The 16708-nt window shown below is 41.8% G+C and overlaps 2 protein-coding genes across 2 annotated transcripts; both read right to left on the reverse strand.

Annotated features, from left to right (window-relative positions):
* Nucleotides 1-571: 571 nt before the first annotated feature.
* Nucleotides 572-11181, reverse strand: LOC138215758 (TBC1 domain family member 10A-like). The gene is made up of 9 exons (XM_069178102.1): nt 10342-11181; nt 8745-8844; nt 6927-7034; nt 6516-6622; nt 6216-6330; nt 5211-5276; nt 4441-4630; nt 3939-4093; nt 572-3128 (listed from the first exon to the last, which is right to left on the reverse strand). The coding sequence occupies exons 1-9, from the start codon at nt 10521-10523 to the stop codon at nt 2631-2633; spliced, it is 1521 nt and encodes a 506-aa protein (XP_069034203.1). The 5' UTR covers nt 10524-11181; the 3' UTR covers nt 572-2630.
* A 447-nt stretch (nt 11182-11628) lies between these two features.
* Nucleotides 11629-16638, reverse strand: sf3a1 (splicing factor 3a, subunit 1). Its single transcript, XM_069178099.1, has 16 exons — nt 16561-16638; nt 16359-16437; nt 15717-15826; nt 15409-15613; nt 15050-15307; nt 14882-14956; nt 14639-14789; nt 14337-14533; nt 14038-14155; nt 13636-13943; nt 13229-13465; nt 12928-13135; nt 12580-12734; nt 12257-12358; nt 12085-12156; nt 11629-11977 (listed from the first exon to the last, which is right to left on the reverse strand). The coding sequence occupies exons 2-16, from the start codon at nt 16404-16406 to the stop codon at nt 11876-11878; spliced, it is 2346 nt and encodes a 781-aa protein (XP_069034200.1). The 5' UTR covers nt 16407-16437; nt 16561-16638; the 3' UTR covers nt 11629-11875.
* Between the last annotated feature and the right edge of the window lie 70 nt (nt 16639-16708).

Genomic DNA, 16708 nt, shown 5'->3' on the forward strand with positions numbered 1-16708 from the left:
ACTGATAGTGAACAAAAATGATAAATGCCTAAAATAAATTGTTGAATTTTATTCCGAAGTAGACCTGTGACATCACTCTTGGCTGTGACATGTTTAAAAATGTGATGCAAAGTAGTTAATGTAACTCTTGACCTATATGTGGTGTAATATGTTTTTAAAGTATTGAAGACAACTTGGGCCATTATTTATGTCATCCACATTAGAAAAGGCTGGTGCCAGATTGGATCAGCGGGAAGACCACTCTGCCTGTGATTTGTTGTTATTTTGTGGGAGGGTCATGGTTAGGGTTATGATTAAGGATAGGCTTACGGACTAGTTGATTGCCTGTGAAGCAACTAATCATGGCATCGTCGAGTTTTGAGCGCACTTCTCTCCGGTTTATCCAATCTGGGCCATGACACATACGTCTATGATCTGGGCACCAAGCATGAGTAATTAAAAAATGTGCTGACTCTGGTGCTCCATCTACTGGTGAACATAAGACATTGCATACAAACAGGGCGAAAGGTCAACGTGTCAAAAATACCCGTTATACTACAAGCTGATGTCAATCACTCACACAACAGAAATGTTTTACATTGGCTTTAAACAAAATTTTATTTGTAACATTATGCCCCATGGTTGTCAAACATCTCTTTTGTAAGCCTAGTGTAAATGGCCCAAATAATACCAATCAGTCTTTTAAAGTAGTAAAACAGTTTTAGTGGCAGAAGTTACTCCCAAATTTCAAATTAAGTTTTTTTTTTTCTAGTGTTACAAATGTGGATCTAAAATGCTGCGTCATAGGCTGCAAATTATTTAGAGGCGTCTCCTGCAGTTTCTGTGACTGCTCAATAAAATATAGCATTATACATTGAAAAATAAATTTCATTACATAACAAATTGTTATTTTTACATGTCATATCTACACAAAGAGCATTAAATAAAAATATAACATAAGCGGAATGTGAGGTGTGTAATACAAGCAACTCAGAAAACCTATTGCATAAAGGCGAGTGACTCCTTGTTAAATGTCGTCCTTTTATTTTAACTGACCTACACATGCATTTTTAGCAGATATTTTTATAATATTAATTATACACACAAACACATTTCACACGTGTGCTTATGTTTGTCAAAACTCCCTTTAGCATTGGCATGAAAGTTTTTTTTTTTTTTTTTTTTTTTTTTTTAAGACTTGAAACTCACAAAAAAGGATTGTCATGTTTTGTAAAAAAAAAAAAAAAAAAAAAAAAAAAAAAAAAAAGCCTTAACAACCCAAGCAAGTCTCCATATTTCCCAAAGAAATGAGGCAAATTCTCGTATGACAAATGCTACAAATATCCCAGTAAATCTTGTTGTCTCATGATCGCTCCTGACCGTACACACAGAATGAGCCTGGTCACAGGTAGCGGTCGTAGATCATCTCAGAACAAGAGTGTTGATTTGCTTTGGAAATTCTAGCAAACTATATTTTAAAAAAACATGGACCCAACATCTTGCTGGCCCTAGCTGGACCTCAAGCAGTGCCCATAGGAAGGTCAGCACCAGTGGGTGATTTGCAATCCCTCACTGTCTAAAAGTTTTGACAGGAAACACTTTTATAAATACACACGCTATGCAGATTTGCATTTGGCAAGAGACAGTTTTGAAACGGATTAGCTTTTACAAAGGCAGGATTGGGTCCTACAAGGAGGAATGTCCAGTATCCTCCTCTCTGCTGTCCAACTAACATGAATTACTGCTGCTCTAAAGTGGCTGGAAGTGCCTGGCACAGTGAGAAAGAGTTGAACCACATCAATTCAACTGACTATGGGAAAAAAAAAAGAAAAGTGACCATTTGTGCACTAACAGGGCACGTGACAAATCCCAGGTTTGAACTGCTCTTTAAATAAATAGTGCTTATAGAAAAAAGGTTTGAACACACTGCAGAGGAAGATGAATTAAATTTAAGATTATAAAACACGATACAGTGACTAAAATAAGTGAGCTCAATCTCAGAATAACGCATCCCAAATTTAGTGACTCTCATCTGCTGTGGTCAGTTTTACTGACAGGAATGAAACAGGAGTTACAGCTGGAACCGCTGCAAGTCTGCCCTCTAGTGAACAAAACCTGTAATGAATGACTTGAGAAGTCAAAACACCAATATCAGGAGCATACATCCTCTGCTGCACAGTATTACTGGTGAACTCAATAGTGTTGACTTTGAGTGGAATCATGTGGAGAAAGCATAAGGTGTGGCACCTCCTTATTCTTTAAGTCCCACTTAAGCCTTTATATACTCTGAAGAAAATACTTCTGCTCCCAGTAACTCAGTAACTTGTCTCCCTCGCAAACAGAATATTAAGACTTATGGTGTGAATAAGAGCATCAAGTTTTAAGGTGGCAACAGCAGCCTAATGTTGACAAACGGCAAAAGCATCAGAGAGGTTTTACACTTAACAATGACGCTTTAGTGAATGCTAATAATATCACTGGCAAAACGGTGTCTAAAATGAATACAAAATAGTCCAATAGTAGAATAATAGCGATCCTGGCCAGTCAGATTTAGGCAAGGCTGGCTGTTGACTGGAGGGTGCTGGTGCTTTGTCAACCCACACACACACGTGCACAAACACACACACACACACATACTGACTGCTGTAGAGCTACAAGTATGTATCCTGATCTGTGCTGCTAAGGCTTTGTGTGGACCGCTGCAGAGCAGATTCTTTGGCAGGGGGAAGGTCTGCAGGAGGCGCTTCCTGCTGGTGAGGCAAGTCTGTTTCGGTTTGTGGCATCACACTGCTGCTGCCTGGAGGTGGGGCGGGTGGATCTGAGGGAGGAGGCGGAGGCTCACTGAGAAGAGGGTACGGATTAGGGATCTCCTCGATGGGCTGGGCTTTCTTTATGCTCTTCTTCTTCTTGCTCTTCCTATCCTCCTTACCCTGCTTCAGCTGCGGGGTGGGCTGAGGCACCTCGAGTACGATGGTGGGGTTCTGCTGCAGGTCCTGGTGCCTGGGCGGCTCGGCCAACATGACAAGCCGAGCACCGTGCATCCTCGGAGGCGGTTTGAAATTCAGCTCTCCGTGATTTTTCTTCCAGCGCTTGAGCTGGGTGTGATGCTCTCTCTCCACATCTCGAGCTGTGACTGGTACCTCGAGAATCTGTAACAGGAAAAGACACGTCACCAGGTCACAGCTGGACTTGTACAAATCATAATCAAAGGAAATATGAAGCGACAAGACCAGTTCTTGTTGGAAACTATGTTCCTGCCATGTTTGGCCATTGTGATAAATATGTGAACTTTGTCTGTAAATGCCAGAGGGCCTTGGGCTGCTGTGGATGCACCGTCACCCAGAGTCAAGACAGCCCTACATATAAGAGGGGTATTGTTGGAGTAGACAGAGACTCCCACAAAGCTTGGTGCAGGAACCAGACAGCAGACAGCCAGCACTCTGGTCAGCTCGTCTGTTTCCCTTTAATTCAATCTCTCAGACTCAGATTCATGAGCACTTATTGTTCTCTTCAACTCCACATTGAGCATGAGAAAGAACACTGTGCATCATTACAGTGTTGTTCCAACATAATACGACTTCCGTGGCATCAGCTTTAGTACATGCAGCCTGCCATAAGTAGTGCTGCTCCTGCAAAGTATGTGAAAACAAACTACTGTATGTCATTCTAATGACTCCTGTAGACCACAAAGTCTTTGGCTTGTTCGGACCAGACTAAACTACCCCACCCCAGACATATTTTCTGACTCACTACACAAACTGCATGATCCATATTGCCTCACTGAAGTCTACCTCGGCTGTTCTTATTCGTGAATAACCACCCTTTAATGTGAGAAGTCATGTGATGGGAAACATGTAATTTGGATTGCAGCTACCACTTAAAAAGTTAAAATAATGAACGGTATCTGTATGTACAGTACCCTTACTCAGTCCACAACATGGCTGCTCCTCTGCTCTTACCTCCCGGATGAGGAAGCCCTCCTGCATGTATCGGGGCTCTATGGCCCTGAGAAGCTCCATGGTCTCATACTGGCCCTGGCAGGCTTTCAGCTTCTCACGGGTCCCCAACATGCATTTAAGCAAGACCAAACCCACACGAAAGATTATCTTCACCCCTGAAAGAGGGAAAAGAACGAGTGGAGTGAGTTTTAGTGTGAAGACGTTCTCCTGTACAGACAACATCTGGTACTGCTGTAGGTATATTTAGGGTTGGTTACCAAACATTGATACTTTACATTACGGACTGAATTGCTTCTTCACTATCCAGTATTAAAAAAAAATGCTTTGTCATTCAGCGACAGATTTAGATACCAAGGTGACATCTTTTTGAAATTTTGCTCCATTTATGCAAGAATAAACAGAAAAGTTCAGGAACAAGCATTGACGCCAAGGGCTCGGTACCAGTATTAAACATTTTTGACTGATACCCAGGCCAAGGTCCAGTACTATATGCCGCTGTTACCGTCACAGAGGAACATGTCCCAGACGCGCAGCACGGACGCCCAGGGTAGGGTCCTGGAGAAGGCACACATAAACCATTCAGTCATGTAGAGAATGGGATCGATCTTATGTTTCTCCAGATGCCGGAAAGAAAGCGGGGAAACACGTCGCAGCAGAGCGAACAGGATCTCCCCATCGAGCTGTATGGCTTCCTGTAAGAGACACAGACAGAAGCATTAACAGAGAAAAAAACGTTGTTCTCTGTATTGTCAGCGATGAAATCTGATTTGTGGATGTTTACCCTTTAATTTAAACTAGTCCAAATGCATCATATTTCAGCTAATTGTTCCCCACTATGTATGACAGATTATGTAACATATTCCTTTGTAGCTCATGCTATGTTTTCACAAGGAAACATTTCATTAGTAAATCTTGTTTCCATTTCAAAGAAATTGTGTTTTATGAAATAAATAGAGCATAACCAAGAGGCAAAATTAATTACACAGCTCTTGTTGTTGGCCAAGGAAGTAAGCTGATGTTAAATTATGGTCTGGCAGGACTGAAAAACACCCCCCTGGTTTCATCAGAAAGCTCTAACCACAGTAGCCTTGTGTCAGACACTCTGCAGCCAACAAAAACCCATTCCAGTTTTACTGTGATCTCAGCAAAAGCCCAGTTAGTTTGTAAGGATAATAGCTCTTGTAACATAAATATCAAGTAAAGTTATGTTCTCTGCCATTTCCAACACCTGGTGATGTCATCATGGCATGCTTTCATGAGTTTCAGTCTCACCAGGCCAGGACTGTAGTAGCCGGGAAGATACTTCTCACAGATTTGGACCAGCCCCCAGAAAGCATCCTGTGGAAACAAATACAGATGTAATCACTTCTCACCTTAAGAGGATGCTTCTCTGCTCACATGGAAGTCAGATAATGTTGGAAATGTTGGCTATAACAATAAAAGAACTCCCTGGAACATAGACACTTATGTCATTCTTCCATTGTAAGGCACACTGGTTCCCATGACAACAAGTCATCAGATCTTCCTCTGCATTCTGTATATGTTTATCATGCCACAGCATTAGTGTTACTTTAATTTATGACTTCAGATTTTCTGTGGCAATGAAGTATGTTTCCCTTTGGAATATGATATTGGAGACTTTAACCTGTAACATAATGTAGTTGTGATTTTTTTTTTTGTGTCAAATAACTTGCCTCATTAGAAAACTGGCATGTCAAAAGGACAGATAAGCACAGCGAGGAATGCTAAACTGAATGAGTGGAATTCATGATTGCATCAGAGATTTAATTTTGATGACAGATGATTCACTGACGCGCATAATAGTGATTTACACTGCGGGTTTAGAGAATTCTACCAGCAGTAGTGAAGAGGTTTGGTAGGTAAATACAGAAACCCTAAAACCTCATAGTGTCACCATGGCGGTAAGCCTAAAGTTCTAAAAGTTTATCCATTATTTAGTCTTTCAAGCAGCTCTGGGGTTTATCTACAGATTACATCATGTGCACATTCTGTCTCTTGCTTTTCAGCTCCAAAACAGACTTATCCAGGGTCACATTAAAACTTGGCCCTTCAAAATAAGAGAACAAGCATGTGATTTCCGTTTTAAAGAACAAAATAATAACAAGTCTTCAGAACAACTGTTTATGGGAGACAGTTTATATGGTGCGTGTGTGTGTGTGTGTGTGTGTGTGTGTGTGTGTGTGTGTGTGTGTGTGTGTGTGTGTGTGTGTGTGTGTGTGTGTGTGAGTGTGTGAGAGAAGAGAGGGCGTGTATTACCTCAGCAGGCATGTGCATAAGCAACACGGCAGCAATAGGAGCCTGAGCCTGGCAGTATCCCTCTTCTGGTCTGTAGAGAGTGTAAGCCTTAAGAACACGGAAGAGGTCCTGCTGCCTGCGCACGCACACACACGCCCGCGCACACGCACACACGCACACACGCCCACCCACACACACACACACACACACACACACACACACACACACACACGCACGCACACCATTTAGACAAATTAGATGTCAGACAAGGCATGGCCATTAAATCCGGTGCGTAATGGAAGATCACATCTGACAGCTTACCCATGTCCCCCCCGTGACACAAACATCTCGTGAAATGGAAACTGTCGATGGAGGTCTTTCTCGATCACATCGATCCATTTGGGATCCCCTGGCTGGCTGTCCAACTCCTGACAAAACACATGGGAGGACATGTGAGGTCTCTTTATTGCATAGCAACAGCATTGATTGTGATGTGCTTTTAAATGGAAAGAATGCAGAGCGTAGACAGCAGCAGTATATTTTACATTGTAAACTGACTGGACTAAAAATGTACTGGCTCCGGTCTTATGCAAAAAAACATCAGAGCTCTAAACACTGGTGCATGACCACAGTTTCAGTCACTATTTCAAATGAAATTTAAAAAATGAAATGAGCCCAAACTTAGGCATAAACAGAGCAGTGAGAGGGAAGTGAAAGAGGAAACTGTCTGACCTGAAACTTTCCTTGGTTCTGCTCTCTCTTCACCTTCCCCCCCGACAGGTAGAGCCATGCGCGACCTCGCAGAGCAGGAGGGATTCCTTTCTGGCACCGCAGCCTCACCTGAGCCACAGAAAAACAGGGGTTCACCAAACAAGGCAATACACACCAAGGGAACAAGTGTTTCAGTGGGTTGACACAAGCCAAGAAAGGCATCATGCAATCTGGTATGTACAGTCAGTCCTGAAAGTCATGGACTTGCCTCTTGGTATTGGTTCCTTTTATTGAACACATCTGGAATGTGGTTATCTAATTTTAAAGCTGACTTAACAGCTCACATTCAGGAGGACATGTTGACAAAGTTCTTTCACTCAAAAAAGTCTGATAATCAGGTTATTCATGTGGAATATGTACAAGTGGTGGTGGTGGTGGTGGTGGTGGTGGTGTGTGTGTGTGGGGGGGTCCCTTCTGGTACAGTGGATGTGTACGGTGTGAAGATGGTCAGTTGAAAATAATTGAGATGAAAATCTATTTGACATGTTGACAGTTTGATCAAAGACATGCTGGCATTTTGGAATATAACATTTATGACCTGCAGTGCAAATTTATCATGTGATTATAATTAGAGCCCGACTGATACTGGATTATTAGAGCTGATGCCAATACTGATATTTGGGAGTAAAAAAAATTCAGATGTTATGTATTCTTGATATATAAACTAAATATATGGTACATATAAATCTTTAAAATGTGGTTATTAAACATTTTTTACAAAGATACGTAATGGAGGAAGGATATTTTTCAGTTTTTTGTCCACACTGACATCAATGCACTGAAACATTGAACGTCACTGGGAATTTAATAATTATAAATATGTATGAAAAAACACTAGCAGAGAGATTTCTATGATCCGACAATTGGTCGGGCCACAATTATAATTAAAAAATTATACCTTATTATACAGAAAACAAATACCTGTAGTTATTTAAAAATATATATATAATTTGTTTTATTTATAGTTATTTAAATATTTTTATTTATAGTTATATATAATTATTACATTTGTAAAGGTTCACTGTTTAAATGTACTGATTTCATTATAGACAATCGAGTTTATCATTAACATCACAATGTTTTTACTTCATAGTATCGGTATCGGTTTCAAAGGTCCATTATGAAGCAGGCTCTAGTTTTTTCTCCTACAAAGCTGGCATATTTCCCCAAGGAGAGTACAGTTCTTACTGTACAACTACTGCCAATCAAAGGAGCACAATAAGGGATTTGAAACCCTGACTTTCACTGCACAACCTTTAAACCTACCTGCAAAACAGGCAAATGAAAAGTGCTTTCTACTAAATTCCCTTTGCACTCTGAAAAGCTGTCCAGCACTTGAGTTCATCTATATTTTCTATTCCCAGCACCTTTATTAGAGTTGGTTCATAGGCAGTCAATACAGCCCCACCCTGAATCCGAGACTGTCAATTTGTCACCTGGTACACAGTGTGAAAAAGAGATGGGTTGTGTCCTAGCTTGCCGCTGACTCATGGAAAAGGGGTGAAGTTGCAGCTCAGTGCTGAATCGCCGAGAGCGTTTCACACCACAGAACCAGCCCAACAAGTGGAGCAGCAAACAATATTTCCACAGAGTCTTGTCCTCCTTGTGCAATCAAATACTTTAGCAATGCTATTTACATTGTTTGATCATGTGTATAAAACTACTCGGGACTGAAAACCTGCTTCAGAAAACCTTGCGAAGAATTTATACCAGCACCGTGCAACACATACAAACAAAGCACTCGATGTTTGGTGTATTGAGTTAACACGTGGTGCTGACCTTATTGAATCTCTTGATCATCCATTTGTCCCAGTGGCTGAGCATGTCCAGCCACTTCACCTCCCTTTGCCTGAGCACCTCTGGAGGCACATCCTGAGCTCTGGGGATACAACAGAGAAAACATGGAAAGGATATATTTAATATTTGGCACATCGAATCACAACTATGCGAGTGAACAACACGTAAATCACTTCCTATTTTTGCAAAGGAACATTTGCTTGGTTAGCAAAAAGTTAGAAGATTTTTCAATAAGGTAAAGTCTGAAATAAATCTCCAAATAGGCATATACAGACAATTGTTATAGGTTGGCTGTTTTCTTTTGGAAAGTGCGATTAAAAATTAAAACAAAAAAAAACATCCTCAGGAAGGCAATTTATCTTTTCTTTCTGCCATCAGATCAGCGTGTGTGGCCATCGCTCAGTAAACTGTGCAATGAGTCGAAAATAGAAACTACAACACTCGGTTTGAAGACACTATAAAAAGATACAAACTCAGATGTAGCCCATTTAATGACAAAACCTGTTTGACCTCAAAGAGCTGCAGTCAATATTTGTCTGCTTTATGACGTCATTTAACTGCAAAATGTTTTGCAGGCAAGAAAAATTAAGGACTTCAACACCATACTCTCCAACAGAAAAAGAAAACGTAGGCAAGTCTAACCTACATTATGAATGAGGTCTGATGCTATACTAAGGTATGTAATTATCTCATCGGCGCAAGTCTGTAATTGTAGGGCTCCAATGTCTTCAAAGAGCTTTTTTAAATTCAGGACAGCCCTCTTTCAGTTGAAAGTGCAGGCAACATGTTGTGGATCAGTGCAAGATGTTATACTTCAGCTTCGGCCAAAGCCTTTAAACAGTGATAGGTTACGTTCACTGCCAAGCTGTGTAAGTTAAACCCAGGGTTTGTGAGTATCTGAGCCAGAAGAGGCCCTCTAGTAAATGGGGCACCAGAGGTGCCAAAACTCCAGAGACAGGAAACTCCTAGACAGCCGGTGCTTGGCACAACTTTCACCCACTCCTTTCACCATTTCATGGAAGGATTTAAGCCCACAGCAAAAAAAAAAAAAAAAAAAAAAAAAAAAGACACAGGGGCCTTCCTACAAAAGAGACACTGTATCTTGCCTATAAGGCCACGAATACATTAATTCAAAACGTGATAACCACACTGCTTTTTCGTGATGCGGAGAAAAAAAAAAAAAAGAAAAAAAAAAAGTGTGCGTGGCAAATAATATATACACAAGAAAATGCCTTAACATTGGATGACTGATTTAAGATGAACGATGTGCTCTTTGATATCGATCGATCTTACATCCCAATGCCTCTCTCGCTATTAGTCATCCTGAGCGAGGCAACCAGAGGGCACGAAAAAAAAACACCGTGCCACGCAGCTGGTCGCACGGACCGTCACCTCAACAACTTATTACGTGTCAGCATAATCACAACGGTATAAACTGTGACCACGTTCTCGACTTTGGCTGAAGTGGATTGCAAATTGAGCACCGATATTGTCATTTTTTTTTTTTTTTAGCTGAGAGGAGGACAAGTGAAGGCGACTTGGGAATGAATCACTGCGTAAAGAGTTGAACCGGACTTACGACGCCTCCGAGTACTGCTGCGCTCCACCAATGAATCCATATTTATCGGTTTGTTTCTCGCTGGTGAAGCCGTTGATCTCCGAGTCGGATCCCAAAGAGCTTTCGTCGTCAACGTGGCTGCTGCTGATCGTCCTGATGCTCCGCGTGTCCGCCGACTGACGGCCGTTCAGTATTTTGGCCATGGTGGCGAAGACAGCTAGCTGGCTAGCCGGGACAGCTAACGTCACAGCGAGCGAGCGAGCGTGCTTTGTTGACAAGTCAAATCTGCTCCTCTTCGCATGTTGTCGGATCAAACTCCATCGACGCCATGATTTCTCGACACGAGTTCAAACTTCCCAGCTGTAGATATTACCCGGCGCCGTCGGGCCTCATCAAAACCAGTAGCGTCAAGCTGGCTGCGTTAACTCGAGAAACACTTAAAACGGTGGAATGCTAAAAGTTAGCTTTGAACTTGCTCGTACCAACAAGATCCCCCCAAAAAAACTATTTCTAACATCGACTCTAACCTCCAACAAACAAAACCTACATTTTCATCTTGTTTTGTTTTTGTGTTTTTTTTTCCCCCCCAGAGTTAACAGCTAGTAAACAGACTAGTTTGTTATGTCCTTCGGCGGCTCGATGCGCTGTCCTGTCATCCCGAGTGAGCCGGACAGATTTCTGGCCGAGACCAGGCAGCAGCTCTCCCTCCCTCCGTCCGTCCGTCCGTCCGTCCCGGGCTGCTTCCCACCGTCGTGGGTGTTGTGGCTTTCTCTAGTGGCGGCTCAGGAAGAAGGTCCCTCTTCTGGAACTTTTGAAAACAATTCGCCCCCGTTAAATTCGTTGGAACGCTTCCGAGACTTATGCAAAGATCTGCTGTTTGGATTGACGTCATCAGATCAACAACATAAAATCGTTGTATTATTATTATTATTATTTTTTTTTTTTAGCAAAATTTCAACATTCACAAAAGTACGTTTTAAAACTATTTTTATTTTTTGTTAATGAACTGGTGTAATACACACAAACTATTAAACCCTCTACAAACCTTAAAACACTTAATATATGTAAACTGTTTGCACCGCTTTGTAGTTTGTGTACCTTTTCCTGTATTCTTCCTCAGAAAAGCCTCTTGAAGTTGGGAGTAATTTTGTATCTGCACCACTTGCACCGTCTCGGCCCTCTAAATCTAAACTCCTGTCTTCTTGTGCATAACATGGTCTGCATTAGTCCATGTCAAGTTGGCTAATTACATTGTAATTAACTACTTTATAACTTGCATGTTATGATGCAGCAAGAAAAGCACACGGATGTTTTTAAAATTCCTTTATTTGAATGACTGAATTGGCATTATAGGGATTTACATGTTCGTACAAGTTACTAATATCCAGGTATCATCATCATGAAAAGTGTTGACAGTCAGAATTTAGCATTTAAGAATAACATGCCTTTCTCAAAATTGTATGAAAAATGCAATATACTTCCCAAAATGACCAATAAACTAAAATGACACAAGACGGAGTGACCAAACATCTGTGTTTCCTTCTTGCAGGCTGGTCTACTTCTTTCTTCCGCCTCTCTCCTTCAGTGCCAGATGAATGACTGAACCGTTGCTCATGTTGTAATAAGCCAGGGAGTTGGAATCTTTGATGAAAATGCCCTAAACAGGAACAAAAATCCAACAATGTGATTCAGTTAGTCATTTTAGAGTCATGCAAATGAGATCAAGTGTTCCAAAAAGGTTAAAAAAAAAAAAGAAAAGTTTACCTCATACTGTAACTTCTGTTTTCCTGCTGCCATCCCTGTAGCTTCATGGATTTTGACTTTAATAACTGACACCTGAGGAGATATTGCACATTTTTAGATCTGTAAGAATGCAGTCAGCACACTTGCATACACTAGATAAAAAGAGAGAAATAATAAGCCAATATTTGCATACCTGGTCTGTGAGTGGGACAGTGAAATTCAGCACTTGGCCATTCAGCTTCCATTCAGTCTTGTCCTGCATGTTGGGGACCTGTACTTTAACCGCCACAGGACCCTTGAGGTGGAAAAAAAAAAAGAAGAAAAAAAAAGTTGCTGTCAGCATGCAGGATAAGATGGCAGATCCTATTAGTAATTTGACCATATTTATTTGAGCCAAATCTCCTCATTTTACGAAAGAAATTGGCTGTGTGCCGTCGTACAGGAAATGAAACAATCGCATTGATTAAATACAAACGCAATGCAACATATTTCCAATTCATCACTGCTCCAACAAACCTTGTTTCTACGGAGGAACTCCTCCTCTGGAATGAGGTTATCCTCTGTCTTCATCTTCTTGCTGACTGGCTCATCATCATGAGGTGGGGGTGGGTGGGCAGGTGGTGCTGGAACAGAGCTTGGTGGTTGTGGAACCGGAGGAGCCGGGACAAATGCTGGAGGAAGAAAAAGGTTGTTTGAATTTATATATTGTAAGTCGCTTTGGATAAAAGCGTCAGCTAAATGAAATGTAATGTAATGTAAAGACATTAAAAAAAAAAAGAAGACTATGCGAGTTCAGTTACAGGCATCTATTTTCTAAACAATGAATATTTACTTTGAATACTACTGACAGGTGTTTAATCTTACCGGTTGGAACAACCATGGGCGGTGGTCTGGGGGCCATAATGTGAGGTGCTGAGGGTTGCATTTGAACAACATTGATGCGCGGAGCAGTAAGCATTGGAGGCATCGATGTTAGAACTTGCCCTGGTGCAAGGCGCACCACAGGAGCCACAGGCGGCCTTGGAATTACAGGTACAGCGGACAGGAGAGTGGTGCGCACTGGAGGGGCCAACTGTATAACAGACACATTAGCACGTTATAAGGTACATATGCACAATAGATGTGTTATTAAGCACACATATATGTTTAAACGACAGTAACTTACAGAGGAGGGTGGCCGAGGGACTGATGTGAGAGGGTGATTAGGTTTCGACATAGAGGGCATGGGAGGCTGGTGATGAATTTCATTTGGCTTGCTTGGGCCAATTTTCTCCTTAGTGTCATCCTCGCCCACCAGTCCTTTGGCCTTGTGAATGGCTTCAATCTGCTCTTGCAGAGTGATGTTGGCCTGTGCTGCCTGCTGTGTGCGAGCCATGCTTCCTGAGTGGCCATCCCAGGTGACCTGGTGGGCACGGGAGAACACAAATGTTACAAGCAAAAACACAGAATTAATGTAAACAAACCAAATTGAATGTAAATCTTTGTGGATGAAAACAGTGTCGACTCAACTTCATCCAACTCGGCGATTCTTTTAACCAAAACTGTGTGACATAAACCCACTACTGTTCTCACCTTCTCCTCTGGCTTCTGGATTTCTTCTTCACCAATCTTCTTACCGATGGCCGTCTCTTCCACACCAAAGATATCGGTACGCCTCTCGGCCAGTTGTTTCAAGCTGCTCTCGATATCCAAACCAGGAGCGTAGACTTCATCCTCCGTCTGTCTCTCTCTGATGCTGCGATCTCTCTGTTCCAACCAGCGCGGATCCAGCAGACCGATGCGCATGTGCTCCTGCATCTTACTGGCTTGGATCTTCTCACCAGTAATTGGCGAGATGAGGTACTCATCTGGAACTGCAATTGAGGGCTGAGGCTTGGAAGCTGTGAGAAAGAGGCAGCATGGGATTAATACACACTGTACATAGTAATAGTTTCATATATAGTTTGTATTCTCTCATCTATGGAAGCATGTTACCTTTGGGGTCGTAGTCTTTGCGAATAATAACCTGGTCTGGAGTCGGGGGCAGTGGAGGTGGCATGGGGTTGTCAGGTGGCAGTGGAGCCTTCATGCCGTCATCGTCATCATCAGACCCCTGAAGAAAGCAAACAGGAAGAACTACGGGTTATAACCAGCGCTTCTTTGCTTCTTTTTAAGCAGAGCAACAAACGAAGGTTGTCGAGTTAAACAGACAGTTAAAATGAACAAACATATAATATCCCCATGCATGTATGACTTTACAATGCACAGTAATTGATTATTTTATCGGTTCTAACCTCATCCATGTCCTGCACTTGTGTGTCTTGATCTGGTTGTGAAGGCTGGCCTTCACCCCGATTTTCCCGCTCATCATCTTCATCCTCACTTTCAACCTCCATCTCCACCTCCTCACTCTCTCCATACTTCTCGTAGCGCTCTTGGATCAGGATGCGAGCACCAAGTTCCTCTGGTGTGGTCGGTGGGGGGAAGTGGCCTTGGGACACAGATAACAATGAAGATACATGATTCTAACTACATTTAGGGGCTTTCATATTTAAATAAAGATTATTATTTATTATTGTTACTGTGGTTAAATTACCTTGTTCATTAGGCTGGAAATCCACTGTTTCAACAACTACAAAGTCATGCCAGTCGATTTGTGCGTAAGCCACCCGCTCTTTCTCTCTTTCCTCCTCCTCCTTCTTTCTCTCACGCTCCTGGAATTTTGCCCACTCAACACGGTACCTAACCTGATGGTTGTGCAATAAGATAGTTGATTAAGATGGGCATCATGTTATTAAACGGATACTCTGAGAAAACAGTTGTTGTTAAAAGATATTACCTGGTCCATAACCTCTCTTGGGTTCTCAGCCTCTCTCTTGAGTTTGTTCAGAAGGCCTTTGGGAGGGATCAGAATCTAAAAATTGAGATAAGATTAGTGTACAGTTTAGCATCACTACCTGAACAAAGAATACCAATTACAACAGAGTGGCACAATATGTCAAGTCACCTTAGTGTACTGCTCAACCAGTTTGGTGAAGTAGTTGAAGAGGCTGTGCTGTGGCCGCAAAAAGTCAAATTGGTAGTTCCTCTGTTCTTTCTGCATGAGCTGAGTGAGAAACTGGCGGCCGTTGCGAGCAACAAACTGGGCAGTGAGCTTGACAACATCTAGATCAAATGCTGAGATGGATGGAGGGTCTGCAATGAACTCAAACTCAGGGGGTGGTTCTTTGGGGACCACAGTCTCCTGAATCACTTGTGACTGCACCTATTGATAAACATAAAATATTAGTTATGATGAACAAACACTACCAATTACATGCAATGACAAAAACTAAAGTAAGAACAGCCTGAAATGCAATGCCTTACTTTTTGAGGAAGCTGCTGGGACTGCAGCATGGCCTGCTGCATAACCTTCGGCACAGCTGCAGACGGTTCTTGTGCTTTGCCCTCCTTGAATTCATTGACCTTGTGACGGTAGTAAGCATGGTAGGGGTCATTGGGGTTGAGAAAATTAAACTTTGGATTGTTGATCTCATTCTGACGGATTCTTGCTTCAAACTCCGGCCCATTCCTGTGAAATGAGAGATGAGACAAGAGATTAGTGGAATCATAGACATAATACCCAGTTAGAAATGCAGCTGAATAGTAAAACTGACACGTATAGAGTAACCGACCTGGCAACAAAGCTGGCTGTCTTGTCAACTATGTTTCGGACCTCAGGAGGTGGATATATGATACCAACAATAGGCTTAGTGGCTGGAGTTTCTTCTGGTGGTGCATCATTCTGTGAAAAATGTACATTTGTTAGGCTATAAAATGCAAGATTTAAAATTAGGTTTCAAAACAAGGTTCTTCTGCTCTCACACATTCCCAATACAATTTGTGGGAACTGTGTAGATATTTTCCGTAATAGACCAGACAGGCCAATTACATGGGCTAATAATTAAGTCTCGGATGTCTTTCTGGAAAACTATAACGGTGTTTCTGAAGATAAATGTTACAGCTGAGTTTTTCCAAATGTCAGTTTTCAACACTTAACGCCAATACTGGAGTGATTGAGAAAAAAAAAAAAAAAAAAAAAAAAAATCTAAGCAGCTATCGGTTACGTGGGTCACCTGGCCCTCAAAGCTAACAAGCTAACAGGCTTTATCGTTACACATTAAAGTGTTGATCCTAAATAGACGGTAGCTACTTAAAAACTCAAATTCATAGACACATTTTACAGGAGAGAAAGTGCACTTTAACCTCGTTGTTCATTAGTTCGGCAAAGGCAGCCGTGCGTTAGCTACATTGCTAACTCAGAGCGGTATCGTTACCTTGTTGTTGGACTCCGGCTGAACTATCTGAACAGGCCCAGGCGGCATGGCTGCGACTTTCAGTAAAATCAGAAATCACCTGCAAACGCCCAATAAGCAAGATGAGAATATGTATTTTAAATGCACGTTTACGTCATATTATAGTTTAAGAATGTAGTTTATTGAGGCAAAAGGCTTCAATTTACTGTGGCTGAATACTTACTGCGTCGCGCTTTCTCTGACCCAATGGAGGCGTATTACTTCCGATAACGAGCCGCAATGCATTTCGGAACTTAGAGTACTTTTTTTTTTTTTTTTTTTTTTTTTTTTTTTTTTTAAGGTTGCCAAGGAGACGCGATGTCAACAAGCTA

The sequence above is a fragment of the Embiotoca jacksoni genome, unplaced genomic scaffold, assembly GCF_022577435.1.
Source record: "Embiotoca jacksoni isolate LCO1_2020_lvr unplaced genomic scaffold, fEmbJac1.0.p SCAF_8, whole genome shotgun sequence".
Classification (NCBI taxonomy): domain Eukaryota; kingdom Metazoa; phylum Chordata; class Actinopteri; family Embiotocidae; genus Embiotoca; species Embiotoca jacksoni.

Bases quoted from the DNA above. Each gene is read 5' to 3' on its own strand.
- LOC138215758 (XM_069178102.1), bottom strand. From the start codon at position 10,523: ATGGCCAAAATACTGAACGGCCGTCAGTCGGCGGACACGCGGAGCATC. The intron at 7,035-8,744 runs GTCAGCACCACG...TCTGTGGCTCAG, and splicing joins TGATCAAGAGATTCAATAAG to GTGAGGCTGCGGTGCCAGAA. The intron at 4,094-4,440 runs GTAACAGCGGCA...TCCCTCTTTCAG, and splicing joins GGACATGTTCCTCTGTGACG to GGGTGAAGATAATCTTTCGT.
- sf3a1 (XM_069178099.1), bottom strand. From the start codon at position 16,406: ATGCCGCCTGGGCCTGTTCAGATAGTTCAGCCGGAGTCCAACAACAAG. The intron at 15,827-16,358 runs GTAACGATACCG...CATTTTTCACAG, and splicing joins AGCCGGAGTCCAACAACAAG to AATGATGCACCACCAGAAGA. The intron at 14,534-14,638 runs GTAATTTAACCA...CTGTGTCCCAAG, and splicing joins TTTCCAGCCTAATGAACAAG to GCCACTTCCCCCCACCGACC.